The sequence below is a fragment of the Pseudopodoces humilis genome, chromosome 3 (genome assembly GCF_049639895.1).
Source record: "Pseudopodoces humilis isolate 2021_Gansu_Grassland_sample_001 chromosome 3, ASM4963989v1, whole genome shotgun sequence".
Lineage (NCBI taxonomy): Eukaryota > Metazoa > Chordata > Aves > Passeriformes > Paridae > Pseudopodoces > Pseudopodoces humilis.
In genome coordinates this window covers 46,990,970-47,016,910 of record NC_142202.1, presented here as the reverse complement: position 1 = coordinate 47,016,910, position 25,941 = coordinate 46,990,970, and the positions used below count along the sequence as shown (strand labels likewise).

Genomic DNA, 25,941 nt, shown 5'->3' with positions numbered 1-25,941 from the left:
ATTATTCTTAATGACAAAAGGTTTGCCCTGCACTCATTTAATGTAAGCACAGGCTTAGATATGTAGTAGCACTCTCGTTATACAACCATTCTGAAAAATTACCTGTTGGTTGAATCTGAAACAGTATGGATAATTAGGGAAAATTAATTTGAATCTTAATTAGAAATTCACATTGACAACTACAAATGAAGCCATAAGAGTAATGACAGATAATGATTCAATACAGACCTTTGTGCTACATGTGAAGCCAGAACATCTTTTGCTCTCCACAGGTATTCTTTTTAGGGACAGAGTATGAACTATTTGCCCACACCAGCGTCTTCATATGCAGAAGGAAAGAAACACGATGCAGAGGTGCCAGCATCATAGGAATATGTGGAAAATTAGGCTCTTGAAACTATCTCCACTGCGTCTATTTAATATGATTGGAAACTTCTGTGTTGGTTTCTCGTTTGATTTTATGATGTCAAATAATTATTTCAGCAAATAGAGGCTCTGAAAAGAATGAGACCAGTCATTCTTGTATTCTTTTAATTAAGTTATTCTATAATTTAATGTTCATCAGAGAGTACCTAGGGCTGTTTCCTGTATTTGTAGACCAGAGATGCAATATTGCTTTCTTAGAAAAACTCCTGACTGACTGCTTTTATACCAGCAAGCTCAGAGAGTTCGTGCATGACTCTCATTAACATTTTTGTTAGTCCTGCATGTTTCAAGCCATCTTTCAGCACTGTATTTTAGTCAAAAATCTAAATGTACTTTTCTGAACTTCTGAATGTTTTAAACTTGGTTTTCATACCAAGTAGGAATAATGAGTTGAAATAACCCAATTCTGCATGAAATGGAAAATGCTAAAATCTTTGACATGAAGATACTAAACTATCTTGTTGCTACACATTTGATTAAGAAAAAGAGGTGTCAGCATTCTTAAACTGAGATTGTTTATTTTACTTTGGTGGCTTTGCTTCATACACTGGGTAAACTGGAGGTTTCCCATTAACCTTCTATCTCCACCTCCAAGGTTATCTCCTACTGATTTGATTTGGCCATCAGTTTGCCTGTACCTGTGCTTGTCAGTGAAGCAGTCAGAAGAAAAGTGGCCCTTATGTTGTATGGAACCTGGTATCTGTCTCCTACCCTGCAGGTTTTGTTCAGCTCATATTGCTTGATGTACATCTCTGCATAGTGAACAGGCTGAGGAAAACTTCCTGCAGCCTTCTGGCCAACTGCACTAATGACCTTGGACTTGGAAGTGTTAAAGCAGAGAGGGGAGAAAATGTCTAAAGAAACATGTTGCATTCTGTAAGAAATATACTATGACTCTGTACTTTTTAACAAGTTTGAATAAGGTTTATAGCTAGTTCCACTGGGCTATTCCACCTCTGCATTCATGTAAAAGGAGAAGAAAGATTTTAGCAAAATGAAGGAAGTTGTAGTGTGGGTGGACCCCAGTACTCTCAACGTAAGAGCAATCCCTGTTCTGATGTATGATAACTGAAATTATAATACAAAATTATACTTATTTCATTTTGGTAGAGTCTTAATTCCCTGGTACTGAATTTATTTTTTTTTTATGAGACAAAAATCAAATTAAGACATCTGTATGTGTGTAAGTAAGCCAAGCCTTCAAGTTTTTACCATGTATTTCTTGAACTAGCTTAGTTCCAGATTGATTACTTTTTCTAGTATATTTGTATCCAGTGATCATCTTTATGTGCAGTTTAGTGATTTAAGCTCAGTTTTAGTGGAAGAAAAAAACCTCTTGTCCTGCACTAACAAATGTTTTGTTTTTCACTTCTGTTGTGTTTGATTTAATGAAAAAAAGAAAACCCAAAGCAAAACCAGTTCTTAAGATGCAGTGATGCTGAATTATGTTTCAGATTAATAATTTTTGCAAGATGTGCAGACCAGCAGCAATGAAATTCTTTAGAAGTTTAAAGATCAGGATTTACCCCCACAAACCACATGGCACAGTGGCAATGAGGGACCATAAAAAATCTGCTCTCGGGAGCTGTATTCTTTTCACCTAGCTGTAAGTAGTTAAAGGATACTGTCCTGGTATGTTGTCAGGAGCTCCACTGGTTCTGCTGCTGGGGTGAGCTGGGCATGCCTAGCTCCCAGCGTGTTCAGAGCAGAGTCAGTTGTCACTGTTCAATGGTTCCTGTATCTTGTAGCCCCTTCTGTTACAGGATACTGTTATCTGCTTTCTTTTTGCTTTAGAGAAGATGCATTGTCACTGTTGTCATAGAGTTAGGCTTTGAAATAGATTTCACAGAGTCTTTACGTGTCAAGATGAAGGCTGCAAATTATCTTCACAAGGAGACAAGTGAAGTTTTAAATATTAATATTGTAAGTTTGTTCCAAGTTGTCTATGCATCAGTTAGTGAGTTTTTGTCAGGGTTAGAATTACCTCACTGGTAAAAAAATGGCACATTTTTTTAAGAAGACATTTATTTCTAACCATTCTGTAGGATTTGTGCTGCACTGAAACATCTTTCTAGCTATACTTTCCCAGTTAATGATGTATAATGATGACTGAAAAGCTAAAAGATATGCTTATACTTCCTCTTCTCAAGCATATTGACCTTCATTTGCAGAGTGATCAGGAGGCAAATTATTTGTGAGTTTGTTTGAGTTACTTGAGAATAAAGGATCCCACTGTAAGATGAGAGCCAGACAGGTTTAGCCAGGTAAGAGCATATGACTAGAAAAAAGTCTAATTCTGAGGTGAAATGAAGAAGCTTCTATTTCATTTTTGAGCATGGGGTCAGGTGACTCAGAAAAAAACAATGATACATCAGGAAGGAAGATTATTATATCAGGCAGCAGCATGTGTTTCCCAGATTAGGCTTCTTGAGCAAAATTAGATTAAGATTTTCTTTCATCATTCTAATTAAACTGTTGTGCCCTTTTCATTGTTTTAGGTCATTGTTGATGAATGACAGAGGAGTGCCTTGACTGCTGCTTCCCAAATATAATTAAGTTTGATGGTTTTCAGTGGAACAGGTTATCTATTTGCTGAATTTAAAGCAGCTGAAACAGAAACAGGAACTGTATATTTTAGAAGTTAAACTGTGCACCTGCATATGTTGGATTGGATAGGTTTGAATCTTTAATTTGAACTTTTTTTTTTTCTTTTGAATTGCCCTTCATTTTCTAGAGTTCTTATGTTCAAGGTTTAGGCTAACCACAAACCACAAGTAACTTCTTAGATTTTCATGCAAGAGGTCAGCTGTACCTAATTAGTAGACTGCTGTTGTGTTGTGTGTTCAGAACATTCCTGCTGACTTAGGAGGTAATCTTTGCTCACTTAGTTATCCAGGCAGCTCCCAATAACGCTGTCTGGAGTGTGAGCTGCCTTTTGCACAGACAGAATTCATGCCCAACACAGAACAGTAATATGAGCTTGATATAAAGGGGAAGCTGTGATTTTGCAGTGCAGACATCCTAGAGTTCACTTTGCTAATCAAAACCAGAGAGGACTCTCACAGAGCTTCAGTCTCTCTCAGAGTTAGATTTTATGCTGTTTAAATTAAATCCTGTCCATGAAGAAAGTTTAGGAAATCATATGTAAATGTCAGCTAACAATTTGTTCCATGTACTCTCAAAAGACTGACTACTGACAGCACTGGGCATTTAACATTTGCACTCGTGTTCTTGAGCAAGCAGTAACTGCATCTCTCTACCTGTAATACTGTGTTTGAGAAGTATGGCCTGTGTTACAGTAATCCTTATTATATTGCAAATAACATCTTTAGCGTTGCCTTATGTACAAATTATATTCTGTACTTTGTTCTAGTGTAACGTGTTATTCACTCTCTGGTTCTAGCAGTATTCTCACAAGCTTACTCTGCATGTGTGGAATTTTTCACCAAATATGATCAGCAAAAATATTTACTTGAATTTGAGTGAATTCTTATTCACTAAAGGGCAAAATAAGACAGTTTACCAACTGAATTTGAAAGGAGTTGATGCAAATCTTCAATTACTATGTGGATAAAAAATGTAGGGACAGATGCCTTTTCACAGATAATGGTTGACAAGCATAGATATGCTTGACAATTTCTTCAGAATTCTATTAATAGCCTTCTCCATTTAAATAATTCAATTCCATGTCAGATGAATATTGGTTCTTTTCTTCTGTTACATTTTGCACATTGCTGAATTCTGAGCAATAGACTGACTTTTTCACACCTTGCTAACAATATCTACTTCTTGTGTTTACTTTTTGGTTTGGACAATGACACTGGATTTGTATTCCTTAGGTTGTTAATACATGGTCTGTAAGTGCATGGAACATGGGAACCTCCAGATATTCTATGCATAAATAGCTTTTTCATGAGCAGTCAAGCTAAATTATTTTGTTTTCCTTTTTCTTTTTTTGGTATAGGCATTTGTTCTGAGTACACCACTGGTGACTCCAAATGCTGTTCCATTTCCTGGCTCTGTACAACTCCCTTATTGGGCTAATTAATGCACAACTGCACCCAATGCCTGTTTGATTTTTGCTAATGTGGGACATCTGTCTTTATGGGAAAAAGGTGCATGACAGAATGTCATGTTATTCTGCTTGCACAGCACAGCCCAGCCACAACCTTTTAATGAAGTCTTTGGGAACCTTTTAGGGGTACAGAAGCAACACACAAAAATATTTTAAACTTTGACTAATAAAGGAGTATCAAATTACCTGTCACACAGAGCTTTTCATATGAAGCAGGTTAGTGTTTTAAGTAAAAAGAAAGAATAGTTGTAATTTATTTCATCATAGTTTCATTGATCATTTTGAGAAGTTAGTTATTCAAAGAAAGAAAGGTGGAAATTATCAAATGTGTGAACTTCAATTACAAAATGGGAAGAAGAAAAACTTGCATTGTAAGTCAGTGACTCTACTTAAATATTCTTTGTTTTCCAGTGAAAGGGTTTTCCAGTCATAGTTCATAGGAAAGTGAACCTTTGAGTTGAGTTCAATAATTAAAATGTATGGTCCAAATTAGCCTAAAAATTGAATTGCAAAACTGAGCTAATGTAAAAATATATGCATAAGAAAATCAGAAAATTGATTTAAAATATTTTTATACCTACTCCATTATTACCTACAAAGAAATCTTATGTTTCTGGCTCTGCTGTCTCCAGGAATGCAAAATTATGGAAACATGTTGTATTCACTCCCCCTTCTCAAAAGAAAAGAAGGAATTTTTGCATACTTAAAAGCTGTGTTTTATTTCGAAAATTCTGTTTGAGAACTCTTTCAGTCCCCTAAAAGCCTGTATGTATCTATTTTCCTTTTATATGTGGAAACATAATTAACGATATATTATTTTGATTAACAATAAAACAATATGTTTGATTAACAATCAAACAATACCATTAAAACAATCAAAACATGAAGTTTAATTTCAAACGATGGTTTTCCACAATTTCTTTTAGGTACATTAACTAAATATAACTTTAACTAAGTTGTTCTGCATTGCTGTTTCTTTCTCAAGAGTCCTTGAATACATATATTTTTTACTGTTTTTCAAGAATAAATTACTTGCAGTTTTAACCTGTTCAATAAAATTATAGAATATAAATTAAAGAAAGAAATAGAAAGAGGGGACCTGTCATTCTGAGAGATTGATCTAGGATTTCTTGGAGAATAATTTTAGGAAATAATTCTGTAATTCTGATTTTAGGAAATAATTCTGGATTTTTTTTTCTTTTTTCTTTTTTTCTTTGTTTATTTTATATTTTTTAATTTTTGTTTATTTCTCTGTTCAGATGGAAGACGTCATAGCCCGCATGCAAGATGAGAAAAATGGGATTCCTATTCGTACAGTGAAAAGTTTTCTTTCCAAGATTCCCAGTGTCTTTTCTGGTAAGAGTCAAAGTGAATTTCATACTATTTTAAAGTTTTCACTCTGCCTTATGTAAGGAGATGCTCTAGTGGGAAACACTTTTAAATAAGTACTGTTGAGAGTTCAGTCATCTGGCCTGGAGAAGACATTCTTTATCCTTTGAAAAGTTCAGTTACAGAAGTTTTTGATGTTTCTCTCAGATTGGAGTAGGATTACACAGAGATGTTTTTCTCCTGAAAATTAGGTGAAGGGAATACTTAATTTAGTACAAAAAGTTAATTATCTCAAAATGGCAATATTTGTATGGCAGGTCCGGTCTGGTTTTTAGCCAGCTTCCATAGCAAGTATGAGTTTAGTGTATTGGCCAGTACATGGAGATAAGAAACTTCGTAGCAGAGGAACAAAGGAAAAATCATCACCACGCTGCAACTGATGCTAATTAGGGGCTGTGACATTTATTACAATCTTCGTGATCTGCTTCTGTAGCTCAGTGCCTGTGCCTGAGAAACTAAGGCTGAGATCTTTGTGGTGATTTGTAAGACAGCTGTAAACTTTATAGCTGGTCCAGGACGGTACAGTCATAGGCACAAAAATCTGTTTATTAATTATTTAGCACATAATTATTCTGTTATTTACATAATTTTATCACAATTTATGCATTTATGTATGTGGCTATATATTCCAGTGACTATTGAGTTCCTTTGAAATATATGCCATTGTTAAACATAATTTTTCCATAATCTGTAAGAGTGTATTCTTATATAGAAAGTATTTATACAAGTTCCTACTGTCCAGAACACCAAGAAGAATTCTATCTTTTAATTTTCAACCTTTGGAATGTTTTTGCTAGTGAATAATCCTGTCATAAAGAAGGATGGAGTCTTAAGAGTGAATAAAATTGCTTCCTGATTTTAGGAAATAGATTTTAGATTTTAGAAACTTGCATAAAAAATATCCTTTGGAGAATGGACCTTTATTTGCCATGAGTTAGTGCAGAATGGCATCTTATTGAATAATTCATATTAATTGTTAATTTCTGCCTTGACTTGTGTACTTTGGATTTCAAAATAGACTGACCAGAATGTCTTTCTTTTTTTCTTTTTTCTTTTTTTTTTTGAATAAACATTATACTTTTAAGGGTTGAGTTAGAATATATATACAGTTATACATAGCAGTTCCTGATGTACCAACTTTCTATTGATGCGTTAACTTTATTAGCTTCAGAGGGAAATAAAAATCATAGGACAGTTCATTTTTTCCCTCTTTTCTGATTTTCTCTCTCAAATACCAGGGAGTACCAGTAATTTTTGCTGCAAATGACTACAACTCCCACCAGAAAAGCATAACTGTCATTTTAGTTCAATTAATCTACTTTCCTGTCAGTTCTCTATCCTGAGTGGAATCTGAAAGCTTCAAATCTATGTCCTAAGTCACTAATTTCTTTCAAATAAAGGACTTTATGTATTTGTAGCAAACAAATACCAGCTTGAACTCAAAACTGTTGATTTCTTAGAAACATGGGAATATTGTCTAAGGATCATGATGACAATAATGCAAATATATTAAATAAAAGCTTATAGTACTGTTAATACCCACAAAAGCCTCAAAGTAGATGCTCTTCAGTTAAAATATATATACTTATATGCTCATATGTTTTTATATTTGTGTGTGTGTGTGTGTCTGTGTATAGAAGATGTCTTGTACACATCCATTTGTTCTGTATTATGCCCCATGAATACTGGAGCTTTGCAGTTGTTTGGTATTTTTTTTTTTTTAATTGGGAGATACAAACTGGATAACTACCACAGTGAAATCATGTTCCTGCAAGCACTTAGGAAAGACTCTACAAGTCCTTGAAACAACTTGTAAAAGCTAAGGATGCCCATAAATTGTCTGTAGAAATTGGGTCTTATGTGATACAGTTTTAATTATTTTGTTATAAACATTTTTCAATGTACTTTTATTTCATGGTATTGCTTGTAAAAACAGCAAGTGAGAAACTAGTTGAAAGAGCAGTCACTTTTTATTGCTGAATTACTGACCATCTCTAAAGATGACTGCATTAGCAAAGTCAGCCTGAGGAATGGTGTTTAAATTTAACAGAATGTTGTGATTGTAATAAATATGATGATGTAACCATACTATCTCATTTACTGAGTCATTCCTGAAATGTTTAAACAAGTAAAATATCAACAGAGAGAAACAATTGAAATACAGATATTTCCCTATACACTATACAGATTTTTTGCTTCAGAAAAATATGATCCTAAATTAAAGATTATTCCACTTTGTGAAATTTTGAAAATATGAGGAATCATTTTGCTTTATGTTGCATATATTCCATACATTCATAGAGAGCAAATAAACATTTGAAACTTTTAAGGCTCTAAGGAAAAAAGTAGGCAGGAGATTGCTCCTTCTATGTGATTATGCATTTTGATGAACAAAACAAGGACTAACTGGTGTTGTCTTTATGCTTTTGAAATGTTTTGGACGAGTGAAGAAAAAAAGGTATATAGACATCTTGCTGGTCAGCAATAATTGCATGAAGGTTGTCATGTGCATTCTTTATTAACATGGATTAGAGTATCAGGGATAAAGAGGAGGTGATTTTCGTGGTCCATGGTTCACCTTTGGACCTGGAAATGGATAAAAAATCCTGCTTGAAATGATGAATTTAGGGAGTCTAACATATGAATCATAGAAATTGGAAGGAGCTCTAAAATATAATCTTTATTTTTGCTAAGGAAAAATGCAAGAAAATACCAAAGCTTTGCTGTTCAGTTTGAAGCAGAAAGAATAATTCAAAGTTTACTGACAAAGCAATAGTTGTGGGTTTGTTTTGGACAAACAAGTCTTTGTGAGGGGGTGTGGGTGGTTTAGCATGTATAAGTGCTGAAAGCTTTGTAAACTAATCAGAACATGAATATTTCCTGAAGAAGATGTAGTGATGTCTTATGGTCATTATGGAGTATCAGTGTGATTCTTCATAGGACTTTAAAATGTGCAATACTTGGTTGAGCTTGGTGATGAATAAACCCTGTGGAGAATGTGCCAACTGAGTAGTGTGCTTGAGTGTAGAACATGAGAATTTTTATTGAAGGAGTGGGGAGAGCTATGAGAAATGTAAGTTCAGTTAAAGAATACACACAGAGGGAGAATAAAACCTTTTCAAGAATAACATGCTCATACTAGTTATTACTGGGTGTTTCTGATGCATGGCTCAATGATTTTGGAATGTAGTCACAGCTTGAACCAACAAAAATAGGAGAAGGAGATCAGTAGAAAGGTGTTTTTTTAGCATCTCCTGTGTTAAAGAGAAAATGAAAACATTAATTTATCTTTCACTGGAAAATATGATCCATGTAAAGTCTTTAGTTTTTTCTCATTCCTGTAGGTGAAGGTGATATGGTATCTTTTCCATATAAACATTGTTTTCCCATTTTTTTAGAAAGATTATTGCTGTCATATCTAATTTTTGTAAAATGTTTTTCCCGATCTCAGAAAATGCTTATTTCTCTTTTACCTGGGAAATCATGAAAATAACGAGATATTGCATTTTAATTAGCAAATGTATTAATATAATTATTAATTACCAGTAGCAGTATGCTTGGTAAGAAATTAAAGAATTTAGGTGTTTGAACATAAAAAAAAACAACTTAAAGCAGATTGGCAGTCTCAGTAGCCTGGACATATGTAGTGAGAGACTCTAGAGGAAATTATTATAATAGCTCATCATACTCACAAATCACAGGTGGGTGAGCCCAAGGAATGAGTCACAGGGGCTACAGGGGCTACCTGCAACAGTATTGCTTGTTATACAGAGAGAGGCAGCAAAAAATGAGGAGCAGTACAGTGAGAATTGGATGACTCAGGGGACTAATAACAGGAGAGTTTCATCTGTCATTAGTTTTGATCTTTTCCAGTTGAGTAATGAGTTGTTAACATCTGATGACTTCTCTGTACCACATGTGAAATTAGTTGATTGGTTTATCCACTTCACTACTGGAGATTACCAACCTGAAACACAAAATGAAATAGAAAGCTCTACTGCTTGGTTTGACAAGAAGTAAAAGCCAAAGGCATAACACTTCGATTGTCTGGTGCCTTTGGAGCTAAGTAATGTTGCATTACAGGTAAATAAAAGGATTTCAGTATTTATATTTTTGAGAGATTTTCCAGAGTAAATTAACCATTTCGGAGAATCTCGGATTCCCATCTCCCAAGTCTTGAATTTTATAGACCTTGTTTTTAACTACAGTGTCTCCCCTGCTGGGTTGATGACAGGTTCCTACTTTCTTGTTCCATCCATTTCTTCATCTTGCTTTTCCTGCACTGTTCTAAAGTGTGCTTTAATGGTAGAATCATTGCTGATTTCTTTGTGCCAAATGAGCCTCTTGTTTGCAAACTGAGCCTTCAGTGTTAAAACTGCAAGCTCACTCCTTGATGAGGTTCCACTCTTAATGAAATACTTGGATGAAAAGCTTGCTGTCAGTTCATGAAGGACAGGAGCTGGATCATTCCCTCTTCTGTGCCCTCTCTGATGGGCAGATTGGAGCAGGGACTTGCATCTCTACAGCTTCACTTTTCAAAGCAGAATTTCAAGATCAAAAAGCTAGTAAACCTCTATAACCAAATGAATAGTTTGTTTGAAGTTATACCACCAGTCTCTTGCATTTGTCATTTTGTCAGAGTGACTGATTTGCATTCAAATGTTCATGATCTTTTGGGAGTGGATAATATTTGTTCATGATTTTAAGAGTCATGAGTAGAAGAGATTGACTAAGTGGAGCCATAAGATTGGACACATAGTCATTTCCAAGTATTGGCATAATTAAGTGATTAATGAGTGATGCTTTGTATGCTTTACAGAAAAGCAAAGTGGATATTTGAGTGCTGCATCCCTTCACCTCCTGTTTCTGTTTGTTTGCCTGTCTTGGCCTCGTAACTGGGATGGTAACCAAGGGTGATCTTAAGCTGCTTAGAACTTGACAGAACTTTTGTATCTTATGAAAAATCAGATTTGTGACAGCTTTGCTATTGGGAAGCGCAGAATAAACAATTGGGCTGGGATCAAATAAGATGAATGCTCATCAGAAAGAAATCAAGAACTCTTTCCACTTTCTTTAGTAACAGAATCATAGAATTGTTTGGGTTGGAAGGGATCTTAAAGATTATCTAGTTCCAGTCTCCCTGCGATGGGCAGGGATATCAACCACTAGATGCAGTCGCCCAGGACCCCATCAAACCTGACCTTGAACACTTCCAGAGATGGGGCAGCCACAACTTATCTGGGCAGCCTGTTCCAACATAATTGTGCTCTCCATTTTAATTTTAAAGAATGTGTTAATATCAGATCTTTATTAAATTGCTATTGGAATGAAAAGCTTTGCAAAATGTGAAGTTATTTTAAACAGAACAACAAATATTAATTTAAAGGTTATTGCTTCTTCCTAACCAAACAACATAATAAAAATTGTTATTCTTATGCTTACTTTTTGATTCAGTGGCAATTGCCACTGGGAGCATTAGTAAAAAGAAGGAAATAAAGTGAAAAAAGTCTGAGGCAATTTTGCAGAATTGTCCTAAGAAACTGAAATATACTGAACACCCATTGAAAAAGTCTTTTAAAGTAATCTGTGTGCAAAACAATCATCATAAATTTCTGTTCCCTTAAAATATGAAAATATTATTTTCACAGTCATTTGCAAAAGAAATAAGTATAGAAGTCCTGCAATGATGGAAAAAATACCTTAATAGCTATTCACTTGTTGTGAGATGGAAAATTGCTAGGAACATTCATCTTTGAAGTTTGTCCACATGAAATGCACAGCTTGAATTAGATGATCTCATTTCCCAAACGCATGCTTCCTCCCAAACCCCTGTTTCAGAGAATTAGCTCTGGGCCTTGTTGATCAGCAATAGAAATTTTTTGCTACCCTACTATGTTGTTTCATAATGAAAATGCTCCCCTCCCTTTGCTGTGCCTTCTTACTAATCTCCTTGTGTATAAGATTTTGCCACAGTTTAAGTGGAAGAGGATTGCAGCTTTGAAGTTAGAGAACTTTTAAGGGGAGTATGGGAAAATATACTGCATTCAGCAAAGCCAAAAATGTACCTAGCCTGCTATCCTTGACACAGTCTCTGGGCTTTGGACATGCAACATTCATGGAAAATGTGGGGTGAAAAGGGAGCCCTGAATCAGCCTCACATAAATCTAAAGTTATCAGGAATTCCACAATCTATCACAGCTTCAATTTCAGTAGCGTGACATTTATTCTGTTGTTAACCCTGATTAATAATTGTGTTTTGCTGTTTTTCTATCCGCAACAGTGAGTAGTCCTTTGAGAAAGCAGGGAAAATAGTCCCATCCAACGCAGACATACAAACATAAGTATTACACATATTTATGCCATTTGTATTTGCCTGTGGAGGCAGTGCATAATATATCAGATTAACAGAAACCCTCTTGAGCTGATATAAGCAGCATCTGTAGTAGTGATAGCTTAACTAAAATCTGTTACGTGCATAAAGCCCTGTAGGAAGAAAAAGACTAGATTATGTCTAAAGAAGAGTGAAATATATTCAGGAGTTTTGTGAAAATGGTTTTCCTTCCTTGCTATCTCTTGGAAATCTCTTAAAGAGAAATATTCCTGATGCTGCATAACAATGATTAGAACTAGTGAAATAAGTATCAGTGAGAATTTGTCAGGCATGTGTATTTTAAGTAATTGTTTTAATTAGGAAACAGAGCAAAGCAAAGTATTTAACTCCACCAGTTTAAGGGGTAGTTCTGTGACTGCAAAGCTCTTTAAATCACATTGGAATTTTTACACAGAGCAATTTGAGGAAGGCAGAAGTGCTTTCTCAGAAGAAAGGGTTGGTACTGTGTCTGCCATCACTAATTTCTGAGACAGGTGGGAGATTTGCAGCTCATATTAAGAACAGGGAGAGGAAGTGTGCAGCTGAAGACAAATGAAGTCCCATCATGGAGTCCTTTTTCAGCATTAGTAATGTTGCCACAGAGTGAAATCTGTTTCATGGTACTCTTGTTAAGCAGTCTCTGGATACAATTTCAGAAATGAACATCCACTTGGACAAAAGGAAAAGAAAACCAAGAAAACCAATATAGTTCCTCTAAGGGCAGAACCCTTGAGTCCCAAAAAGTATCCGTTGCTCTGCTAAGAATCAAAACTTTGCAATGGTACATGGGATTTGTAGATGTCAGTTTGTAGAGTGCAGTGTAATTCTAAAGTGCAATGTAATTCTAAAGCTGGAAATATGTGTTAGTAGGTTTGGGTCCTGAATATATTGTCAATTAGAATGGAATAAAATAATTACAGGGAATTTCTGCATGCAATACTGTAGTTAAGCAGGTACTGTAATTGTTTTATAAACAGAGACAATAATTATTGATGCAATTATATTTTGGAGTATATGCTGAAAAATACCTAATTTTTAAATTTATGTGGCTTTGTACCCTATTGTATGGTGACATGTTTTTGGTTGCGTGATGATTTTTAACCATAGTTTAGCAAGCAATGTAGACATATGATAAGTATTGCTGGTACAGGGACAAATAACATATTATTTGCAGGCATCCTAATAGGTATAATACAGTGTAAACAAATTTCCTTTTCTTTTTAGGATGATACATATGTGTCTCGAGTAAGAGTCCCCTTTTCCTCTCAAATGATGTCTAACATTAACTCCTTTTGTGACTTCTCAAGCAACATAATTTCTTTCTACTTCAGTTTTACTTTTTTAGTACATAATTTTCTACCTTATTGTCTTAAAAGCTATTGTTTCAAAGTAATTTGTAATATTTAAATGAACTTTAAGCAAAAAGAAAGTGATTCTGTATTTGCAGATTTCAGTCTTCCATTTTTACAGGCACATGCATATAGTTGGCCAGCAGTTAAAATAATCAAACTAAGTAAAATTATTCCCCAGAGAATATGCCCCTTAAGCAAGAAATCAAGTTAGCAGGGTTTACAAGATTACTTGTGATTTAGCTCCTAATTCTGTTGGTTCCAGCTATGAGGAAAAAGACATTGTCATTGCATTTGCATCAGAAGATTGCAGACTTGTCTTTGCAAAAAGGAAGCAAGAAATAAATTGTAGTAATTGTAATTGCTTATTTTTCTGTTGTTGCTGAAGTTATCCGTAGGCTAGTTTTGCATGATGCTGAAGTTCTGCTGCTATTTTCTGTCAGCTGTGTTCCTGAAAACAGTAACATATATTAAATTAGAAAGTCACCCTCATGGGAAGTGAAGGTAATTTCATGAAGCATACTGTGATTGACTATCACAATGCAAATAAAAATAAAATACTATCCATTGATAGTAATCAATTTTCTACAAATTATCAAAATAATTTTAAATGGAATTGTGATACCAAGAACAATTTGTTAACAAGAAATAAGAGTGCTCAAATGTGCAATGAGTGCTGCTTACAATGTTCCACACATTTGACAAAGCCTATTATACTCCTGAGCTTCATAACAAAGGTCAATAATTGCATTTATTGTTTAAAAACCTACTTTCTAGTCTATGCAGTTGGAGAGTAAGCCTTGCTGTTACAAAACCAGCATGTAAACTGGCTGTAGTTACCATATTTTCTCTTATCCCAACCCCACAGACGAAGCAGTCCCCAAGGCCAGAGGATGTTGGCAGCTTTGGAGGCAAAATCCTGGCATTCCTACTGTGCGCCTTGCCACACAGCATCTGTGTCTTTTTGTCTTAAGGATGGAAGGCCTCTGTGGGGATGCTCTTGGTTTACTTGCTTCCTGTTCTAGGGAAGATCACTGGAGTAGCTGCTGCTTCCCTGAGCAGCTCCCCCTAGCAAAGGTTAGATCATAGTGGGAAAAAGGCAGAGTTGTTGCAGTGATTGCCAGTAAGTCAGAAGGAGCGGGCTGGGGAGTTTGGTGTCTGAGGAACAGAGCAGAAACCAGGAATCCTCTGGAATCTGGGTAGATGGCACAAAAGATGATTTGTTGGTAGGAAGGAGGACCCAGTCATTGCTGAGACTTGGATAGTGAAGCCAAACTAATTAGAAAACACTGAGAAAAAAAAAGAAAGGAAAGGGAAAGGAAAGGGAAAGGGGAAGGGAGGGGAGGGGAGGGGAGGGGAGGGGAGGGGAAGGGAAGGGAAGGGAAGGGAAGGGAAGGGAAGGGAAGGGAAGGGAAGGGAAGGGAAGGGAAGGGAAGGGAAGGAAGGAAGGAAGGGAAGGGGGGGGAAGGGAAGGGAAGGGAAGGGAAGGGAAGGGAAGGGAAGGGAAGGGAAGGGAGGGGAAGGGAAGGGAAGGGAAGGGAAGGGAAGGGAAGGGAAGGGAAGGGAAGGGAAGGGAAGGGAAGGGAAGGGAAGGGAAGGGAAGGGAAGGGAAGGGAAGGGAAGGGAAGGAAAGGAAAGGAAAGGAAAGGAAAGGAAAGGAAAGGAAAGGAAAGGAAAGGAAAGGAAAGGAAAGGAAAGGAAAGGAAAGGAAAGGAAAGGAAAGGAAAGGAAAGGAAAGGAAAGGAAAGGAAAGGAAAGGAAAGGAAAGGAAAGGAAAGGAAAGGAAAGGAGGAAATTAGTATTAAACTCTCCTCCCCAATCCCACATTTTCTAATGTAATATCTTTTATTAAAAGGCCTTATAGTGTTTGAGTGTACAAGCACACATGGGACTTTTTTGCATTTTTCTTTCTTCAGAGGCAATTACCATAGTATGTGCATGCAAGGCTCTCATGGATGGATACCCACACCCATGTGCTTGTCAGATACGAGAATTCTTGCCTTTTGAGATTTTATAACAAATCATGAAACAGCTAAAATGTGGAAGTAGTTTAAAGACATATAGAACTGAGTCTATAAGTCTATATATCAGATATGATGCCTGTTCATCAAGACCATCTTCTTGTAAGTTTTGGACCTATTATGGAAAGAAGCTCGCAGATCTTAATAAGTATACATTAAAATGTTCAGTTGTTTTCTTAACTGTATCTCTAAGACTAGACAATATGTTGCAAATAGAGAAAAGGCATCGAGCCAAACCTGCCCATTAATGGTTTGATCACATAAATTCCTCCTTCTGCTTTTCTTCCCACATTTTTACCCTCTCAATGTTTCTCTAGTTGCTTTCATCAGTAATCAAGTTGAATTCTCATTTCTTCCATACTATTTAGAGAAAAATAGACTTTCTTTGTTCTTTAGTCACTTGTGTTCTGAGTAGTAGTATTTTTGTGTTCCTAGTACCTGAGTTCTGGAAGTGGGTGATTTTTAAAAAAAAATTTTATCAAGTCCTTTCATACTTACAAAAGCATCTGTTCAATAGAACAAATCAGAATCTGTCTTAATGAAAGGTGGAGGTGGAGTGACTCATCTCCTTGGCTTTTATGCCTGAGGTCAAATGCAGTTTTACAGAAATATTTAGGCCTTGCAATTTGCTTATGTCTTTTCAGACTGTTGATATAATCTAAAAATTTATCATGAGTACTAAAATGACAAGCCACAAAGACATGGTTGTGATGGTCAGAATTTGCAGAGGGACCCCATCTGTTCTGCATGAGTGATGAGTTGGTTGCTCTGGACTGGAAGTAGGTAGAAAATATGGTTGTGTTAAAGAACATCATGTTGCTCAAGCAGGGTTTATGAGGCTAAACTTAATTTTGTGTCATGCTTACAAGAAAGCTTCCAGCAGGCATGATGTCCCCAAACTCTAGACCATTTAAAGGTCAGTAATTGAGTCTATTTTCCAGAAAATGAATGGAAAACTGGTCATAGTAGCAATTTACTGTTCTAGTACAGTTGCTGAAAGTAAATAGAAGAGTGCAGCTTGTCTTTCTTTTTTTCCCTCTGTCTTAAAAATATATTTCTTCATGTTTAAAAAGAAAGAACAAACAATCACCCCCAAACAAGTGGGACATCCATCTTTCTCCATGTGCTGGTCATAGCTCCTTTGGACAGCAATGCAAGGGACAGGGACCACAGCTCCAGTGTACAGAGCAGGGACAATTCAGCAGTGGCTGTCCTGAGCTCTGCCACACCAGCAGAAAGGTAAAGTGTGCATGAATTGGTCTAATGTTTAATTTCACATGATGTTACTGAGATCTAGGACACTGCTTATCAATTACCTCTGCAATGAGTTAAATGACCTCTGGAATTTAGTCACAAGTAGTAAAACTCTTCTCCTATTATTCTAAAGGATGATATGCTGTGTTTAATCCAAACAGTCGCCTAGTTAGTTTTGGATTTAGTCTGATATGATTACACTTTTTATTATTCTTAAGCCTTTTATTTCTAATCATTAATGATGGGATGCAAAATTTAAAAAAGCATTTGAACAAGTTTATATAGACACAACTGTATTAAAATGGAATTGTGTATTAGGCAGAGGGAAGACCTTATAGGGCAATTAATAGGCTATGAAAGCCAGGTAATTGTAGGAGGCTAGAGGGAAACCATTTTCAGTGAAATGCTAAAACTGAGAATAAATTGAACATTAAATACTTTTTTTAGTAGAACAAAAATAAATTGATAGAGTAAGAAATTTAAACTAGTGTACTAATTGGAAAGTCCCAATAGAGAAATGGAGAACCACCTGATTTTCAAAAGGAGAAAGGAACCTGTGAGCTCTCACTTGCAGGGAAGAATTGAAAAAGACTTCTGAACAGGAAGTGCATTGGGAAGAGGGACAGCAACATGAAATCTTTTTAACCAGAGAAGGAATGGCATTACCAGACACTACCAGCTTAAAGGTTCCAAAGTGCTTCAAGATTTATACTTTTTGATCAAAAGCATTGCATTTTTTTGGAAAAAGTATCTGTTTGGATTATTAAGGAGCAGTGATTATTCATGTAGGTATCAGAAAATAGGAAGAGACTTCCTTAGTGTACATAAATATTAAATGTGGAATGAGTCATTATTTCTTGTGGAAGAAGCAGAATTTTACATGGAAAGTGTGTCTTAATTTTTGAAAGATGTGAGTTATGAGGGGTGTTCATGTTCTATAAAAGGCTATTTGAGTTATGGCTATCCAGGACAAGGTGTCTGTGAAGACATTGTCCTTATTCTCTGTGGTAATCTTACTATTTTGTAAGAATTAAATATCTCCATTACACATATACTGGTGTTTTAAAATGTAATATTATAATTGGTTTCAATTGAAAACTCACTGCTTGACAGCTGAAAATTTTCAAAAAAAATCATTTTACTTCCAATTTTATTTCTTTTAAAGCAGTACGGAAAGCAAAATAAATATTGAGGTTAGAGAGTGAAATGTCAATTTAGTTCTTCTATATATTGCATCTATTTTAGATCAAGTCATAATTGTTCATCTGAGAAGTAGCTCCCAGTTTAAGGGGTTTATGTCAAATAGTTTTGGATTCTTTGTTATAAAAGATGAGATAAAAATCTCAAATTCAGTGTATTTGAAATATTCTTCTGGCACATCTCTACAGCCTGGCTATTCAGGCCACTCCATCAAACTTAGACGTCAATATTTGCTGAATCTCTGTGCTCAGTTCTTTACTAGTCAAGCCAAAATAGAAACTGTCTGTACTATCTGTACTCAGAAATGGAATCCTGATGTGCAGATAGATGTAGTGAGAGATCTAGAAGTCCAGAATTAAGAGAAATAGATAAAATATAATTTCATGAATACTAATTTGCTACTTTCTGTCCAAGACACCACTTACAGGTGAAGATAATTATTTGTTTTAAAAATTGACATGTCATTTGTGCTTTAGCAAGGGAGTTATACAGTTTAAATGGTGTATTTTATAATGGGCTATCCAAACAGGAAATTTTATTTACAGAAAAAGTAGCAAACTGAAAGGAAAAGGGACACTTCACCGACTAAAAGCAAGAGTTCCTAAGTTTTGCATTACCTTCAGCAAGCATATAAACAGGCACAATACATAGCAAAAAGAAAAATGGAATATATTAGTTGTAACTTTTGCAGTAGGTGTCCTCAGTCAGCTGAAACTCTTCTCAAATCAACAGATATGTCAAATAAGAAGGAGATTGTAGACCTGGGCCTCAGATCTAATGTAGATTTGTATCACTGTTGGAAGTCTTTTGGACTATATTTTGTACCATTATTTCAGAAAGGAAATAGTTCCTCTTGCTGATGTAATTAAAAAAATAATATGTTTCTCATCTGTGATTAGTATTGACTTGGTAAGAAAGAAGAAGAAAGAAACAGAGTAAGAAGTTCTGCCTCAAATCCAAAATGCTTTTTTTTTCTCTTTTTTGCTGAGTATTACTATTTCCAACATGAGATTTTTCTATAGGTAAGTGAACCCTGCAACTTTAGTGCTAATAAAATAGATGAATTTGAAATATTCATATACACAAAAACAATACCTACATATCTTTTACAGGAAGAAAAACTTGAGCAAAATCCATGCACATTTGATTTGATCTTTCTTCACTCAGAATCTTACTAAATCACTATACTGAACATATACCACAGCACCAATACATGAAGCATGTGTGTGTCTAAGCAGCTATGAAACAGCAGCCTAGTTTTTATGATTATTGGTGAGGAGTCTGAAACTATTAATGGGCTACAAATGAGACAGCACCCTGCAAGATCAGAGAAAAACAAGAAAAATGTCCCCTGCCCCTATCATCAGGGCCCTGGGCTGCTGCTCTGCTGGAGGGGATGAAAAATCCTGTGCCTGGCTCCTGCTGCTGCCAGAGCCAGGTGCCGACATGTGGGTGCTTTGCAGAGCTGCTGCTGACTGAAGAGCGGGGCTTGGAATCCCCAAACTGCTCTCAGCCAGCATGGCACTGGGTGAAATCAGTATGGAACAGAATCCCACTGTGGCTGCATTAGAGGCCCAGTTAATTGTCTGAAATCTAACAAAGTGTGGCTGCACCTATTAGGAGTGAGATGTTGCCCTGGGTTTACAAAGGTGTTCACTCTTTATATGCAAAGTTCTTTTCTACAGTTTCTAGTTGAGGGTGTTTATTAACAGTATCAGCCACTGGGTCAGACAAATTGTCCTTTAATGACCATTTGTAACTGCAAAATAATCCTTTTTTCCCAAAGCATCTTCTGTATAATACAGCAGACTGAGTGTAATTAGCATTTCAAAAAAGTGTAAAGGATGCGATAGGAATCAAAGTGCTGGAAAAGAGTCATCAGTATTATATACATGCTGTATTTTTTCATGACTTTTTTATCTGGCAGATACTCAGGATAGTATATGGTTATAGTGCAACAAAACCAGAGAGAAAACTTGAAGCTGAACTCTTTTCATTGCTCAAGTGTTCAGTTTATATTCCTTCTCACCTGCTTAAATAACAGCAAAAAAAGAAAAGCCTGGAAAAATGTGTGCTAACATTAATAAAATAAAGCACAAAAACCCATTTAATTTATGCCCAGCCCAATGAAAATGATATGAAGAATTTTCATATGGAATAAAGTCAAAAACAAGCCTGATATACTTTGAAGTCCTGCCTGAATTCATCATGTTAAACACTGACATTTATCTGTATGTTTCCTGTATCTTGCATGGCTTTTATAAATAAATAGACCAAGGGTCATTCATTATTAAAGAAGTGCTTGCAGTAGATAGTTCAGCAGGCTAACAATCAATGTTATTAGGGCTGAATCTTCCCTTTTGAAGCAACATGAAAATTTTCCTGTCATTCTTTAATTATATTTTTTTAATATTTTGAGTGTAGTAGGAATATATTATTCCTCTTGTAAATGCACCAGACCCCCTCATACCACCCCCCCCCCCAAAAAAAAAAAAACCCAAAAAAACAAACCAAAAACCCTGGTGTTGCTGAAGGCATACTAGCATAACCTATGGCTCATAAATGGGACTTCAAATTAAGTCTCTTGGATTTTCATCATTGGCTTAACTATTCTCTGTGGCAGCAGTCTTTTCATTTGGCCTCTCTAACCATTAACACATCTATAAAGTGGACTGTGTACTTCACCATAGTAATACTAGGGGACTTAATGGAGTTCTTCCATATACCATTGTACAAATTGTAAATCAATTAAATAACTTTCTGTAATTCTTTGCAGGGCACTTTGTAAGTTTTACATCTTTAGGAAATAGCACTCACTTTAGTAATGCATCTTCTGGAACAAACGGATCATTGTTGTTTCCTTTGCTGAAAAGCTCTTTTGAGCAGTGATCATTCTTCTGTCAAATCCTTTCCCTTGTGCCAAATATAGGTAAGCAGCTTTGGTGCAGGTGACCACATCAGTCAAACCCAAGACAACAGCAGGTCCTTCAAAAAATATGTCCCTCAATAACTTTGTCCCACTTGTTTGTACATACCTACTTCTCTTTTCCTTTTGCTTTGTTTGCTACATAGTTACCTAACTGGCATATAAGACACTCCCTGTCTGACACCCCAAAGACCTGTCCTCCCTCAGCTTCCCTGCACACAGAGTGGAGAGAGCACAGCTTCTCCTGGTTCTTATATACGTGACTTTAATTACCAGCATTCGTCTGCTTTTCCTTGTGAAGGCATCAATCATACATCAAACAAAGTGTTTTTGAAGGAGGGAATATCATTACAGTGCTAATACCTCTGGTAAAACAAATGCGTTTATATCAAAATCAATATAGTTTCTTCTTTATAGAGTGTGATAATGCCCAATTTAGAGCATGATTGCTTTAGTTTGCATAGCCCAGGAAGGTGCTTGAGAGACAATCAGGACAGCTTCTTAAACAATATGAGGAGTTGGAGCCTTTTTTTGCAGATCTCTTTCAACTGTCAGGTAGCAAAGGTGCAGATGAGTATAAAAATGTACAGTATTGTATAGAGAAGTTTTTTGTTAGAAGTAAATAGCTCCAGGTGGCTATGGTTTTACTACAATTTTGTGTGCATACTGACCTTAGAAGGAGTAAAGAAATAGACTTCAATTTTCTTAAGCAACTTTAAATTGCCATTTGTATTCTGTAAGTCTCAACATATGTCATAGCTGAGAAGAATTTGAGCCATATTTTAATATCTTTTTCAATCACTTCTTGAAACTATGCGGGTTGGAAAGTTTTGAAATGTTTTTAGTGACTGTAATGGAGTTACTTTAGATTTTCCCATTGCAACTAAGAGAATGGTTTTATAATATTCCCTTTGATTTATCATTCAATAAAGAGAAATTACTTTTAAGCATAGCACCAGAATTAAAAATAGATTTAAAATTGAAGCATAAAAGGACATGATTCAAAACTGCCAAAATAGTAAGTTTGCTCTTACTCTTATTTTCAAAGACAACATCTTTTATAAGTTAAATTCCAGATACTTCCCAAATGTTTTCATCCCCACTGTATATAGCTCACTGTCTGGAAACTGGTATAGTAGTTACAGGAGCTGTGATTTTACAAATATATTTTCCAAATGGTATTTGCTATATAAAATTGCAAAAAGTGTTAACTTTTCAAGGCTCATCTGTTTTCTTTACTACATGGTAAGAGGAGAGATGACTCATCAACAAGAGAGAGGCATGGTATGAGATAAGGAGAGCTATGATTGCTATCATTATAATGTTTATATTGCACAATAAGAATATCTTTGAATTTAGTTTATGTTAAAATGGAAGTGGCAAGTTATTAAAGATATACAATGCAATAAAAATTTTTAATTATTCTGATAATGATTGACAAGCTAACACCTTAGCAAAAAAAAGCAGATGAAATTTCCCATTATTCTCTTCTTATTTTATCTCTTGTGTCTAAAACAATCAATTGAATGTCCCTGAGTGCTCCATGTAGCAGATCCTATGCCTCTGTCTTCTGGTCTTGTCAAAGAGATCATAGATTCATAGGATAATGAGGCACATCCATCTTAGTTCTGTTCAAGCCTTCTACATCTGCTTAATTTAGAAGAATTGTCCATTAAGAACATTTACGATGCTATATCTGGCAAACCAGTTTTCTGCTGTGAAATATTTTCAGAGCCACACTTTTTCAGGAGAGTTTTTTTGACATCACCATTATCAGAAAGTACTGAAATACTGAGGATTTTTATTGTTTTATAATACTCCCGTTAGAAGTTGTCGTATGAGTCAGAAAGATGAAGGTGAAAAATTCTGTTTGTTTTATGCTAAGAAAAAGGTTTTGTCCCCATTGAATCACATTTCAATAGCATTAAAGGAAAATATTTTTAATTTTTCAGTTTGTGCAAAGCTTTGATCTTTGGTATTGGGGTTCCACTTGATATCAAAATGAAGTTTGAGAGCCTCAAAGTGTAGTGCAAGGTAAGAAACTCTGGTGTCTCCGATTCTGTTGTGATTTACCGAATGGGGAAGCGCAGAGAATAACAAGTCAGGGTGTTATTGAGCAACCACTGAACATGATCAACGCAGAAAATGTTAATTAGTCAGTTAAATTGTCACATCAGAAAAGCTGATTGTAGGGTCCTTAGCAGAGGGACTCACTGTTCCAACACGTTTGAATAGCAATTAGTATAAAATGCTTCCATATTAAAATTACTGAATGAGCTCTGCAACATGAAACAGCAGAGTAACTCCTACCTCTGCCAAATGATCTGCCTTCCCTGATACGCTTGGTTTGGTGGATCATCATCTTTACTAAGTTTAGAGTACATCAAATTTAGGCATTGCTAAAGCATTACATATTTGTATTTGCTACGTATGTAACAAGAATTACTTGTGGGAGCTTCATCTTAAGAACCTGTGCTCGGGGCTGTAATTTTCCTCTGTGCACATGTTCTTGTTTGAAGAACACGAACTTGTCTACCTTTGTTAGCTTATATGCTAAAAACAAGAAAACACTAACTAGCAAGGACATCTTTCATAATGCAAGCTAAATGATAATTTTAAACATGTGAGAAGGAAAAATTGCTGAAATGTAAAGAGTATTAACGGCAGTAAAACCTTGTTGCTTCCTTTCCCTGAGTGACAGTCATTTCTAGAAGCATAACATGTGAGGGAAAACTCAATACTATAGGTAAGAAAGGGAGACAGTTTAAAAGTGGAATCTACAGATATTTTTTAATATACTCACCTAAACTAGTAAGCTATCACTTTCTTTAAAAAAAAACAAAACAAAAAACCCCCCCAAAAAAGCATATAAATATATTCCATCAGCCTTTACTTAAAACCACAGAACATTGTTCCAGAAATGATCAAAGACATACTCTTTGTTAAGTCAATAAAAGATTAGAGTAATGAATTTGAGATGAAGAAATTCTGATATTTTCTGACTGGTGTGAATTGTTGCTGTGTTTGTGTGCTGCAGGACAAATAGATTGGTCATCTCTCGCTTGAGAGCAGCATGTTTTACTGGCTGTTAATGTGGCTAGTCTGTTCCCATCCATTCTTTATTGAAAGCAGTGCTATGGCAGGCATTTATTTGTATATTGGTTATTGACAGGAGCCAGGTTTTATGCCAGGTCAGCTAGAATTTGGATAGTAGAAAGGAGGGCTAAACCAGCCTGATATATTTTTATTTTCTAAGTATAAGCCTGCCTCATCCAAAGTGAAGCCGAAATTCAATGGGGATAAGCTACTTAAGACTTCCTTTCTACATGACTTGTATCCATCCTGTTTTGCATCCAGAAAAACTCTCACCAGTCATATTATCACTACTCCCTTTCCCCTGTATTTTTAAGAGGAGAATGGTTCTATTCCCAGACTATCAAGGGGAAGTGATCTGCATACTGCCATAATCAGGCTATTTCCTTATCCAAGCACAAGCACCCTTTGCTGCTTTCACCTGATTTCTTATCTCACAATAAGGTAGCAGGAGAATCATATTAATTGCTGGTGCCAGATTGAACAGGATATATTTATTGATGAAGAAATACTTTAAATTTTTTAATTTTGTGATTTTGTTGTTTTTTTCCCCTGTTTCAGGGGAGGGCAGCTAGTTTTCTTTTGTAATCTGTTGATGAAGTCATTTTAGCACTTTTAAGGATATAAGAAGATTGAGCAAGAACATGTTTCTTCCAAAATGTCTTCTCACCTCTTCCCTCCCATCCTTGGGACCATATTTCATGTAGATAGCACAATTCCTTAGCTGACTGACAAATCTTTATTTTCTCAACACAAGAGTTGTGTCTACTTTTGCCTTCCACTAGTGAACAATAATCCTAATACTGGATATCTGTTTGCTTTATATTTCTTTACTGATCCTGCCTTTTATAAAGAGAATATATATATATATATATGTATATAATATATATCATCTGTACCTAAGTCTGCAGTCAGTGGTTAAGGAAGAAATGGTGGCCATCAACAATTTTACTTAAACTATGTACAAGTCCTCAAAAATTACATGGAGAAACCAAAAGTCAAATAAACAGTTTGTACAGGGGCTGGGAAGTGGGCCAGGGCTGGTTTGGATAGGTAGGTGAATGGTTGTGTATACTTGCTCCCTCACCAAGGGTGATTTTACATCCTGATACTATTTATTCTTACTCTGGCAATGTAAACAACAAAGACGCAACAGGTGCTAAAAGTAGTATTCACGTCACTGCATACTCCTAGGCAACAGTATGAACTTAATTTTTTTCTTCATTTTGTGAAGAAGGAAAAAAATAATGAACTACAGTCTCATCTTTGCAAAGAGCTTCTGTACTCCCAAGTCTAAGTTATAAAAGACCCATCCTATGTTCCCAGTAAGACACCAGTTCTCAGCTGTTTCATCTAAAGAAATAAAACATTTAGGTGTACATTAAAATAACATGAAGAATAGACTCCAGACTCCAGGACATGCACTATTATTTATTGCACTAATGCTTACAGATTCATCTTTTCAAAATGCTTCTCTGTTCTCTAGCCCCCAAAATCCACAGCACAGTATAAGGAACTATTATCTTTACTGTAGAGATAAATACCGAAGGTTACATCTTGTGCTAGTGGTCCAGGATTGTTCAGAATAATGTCTTTTTATCATTCTTCTGCTTGATAATGGGTGGTGTAAAATTATTCTCTCCAGCTTTTCCACATAAACTTGCAAATGCTTCCCATGAGGTTGTGGATTAGTGTTATTAAATAGTTGCTCTGGATGTAATGAATGTGAGAAAACAGAAGGTTTTTGCAGAGATTGTTTCGTTGTCCAGGCTCTAAGAGACATTCCTAAAATGGAGACATTAGTGATGGCTCTATGAATATTGCTTGATACTGATGGA

At 35.7% G+C, this 25,941-nt stretch overlaps 1 protein-coding gene across 6 annotated transcripts in view; it reads left to right on the top strand.

Moving 5' to 3' along the window:
- The window catches only part of RGS7 (regulator of G protein signaling 7), a 241,731-nt gene that overhangs the window by 99,096 nt on the left and 116,694 nt on the right, over nt 1-25,941 (top strand). For all 6 annotated transcript variants that reach the window (XM_005518509.3, XM_088052710.1, XM_088052706.1 and 3 more), the window contains one exon: nt 5,761-5,857. In XM_005518509.3, the coding sequence (XP_005518566.1) occupies nt 5,761-5,857 (97 nt within the window). The remainder of the gene's footprint in view (nt 1-5,760; nt 5,858-25,941) is intronic.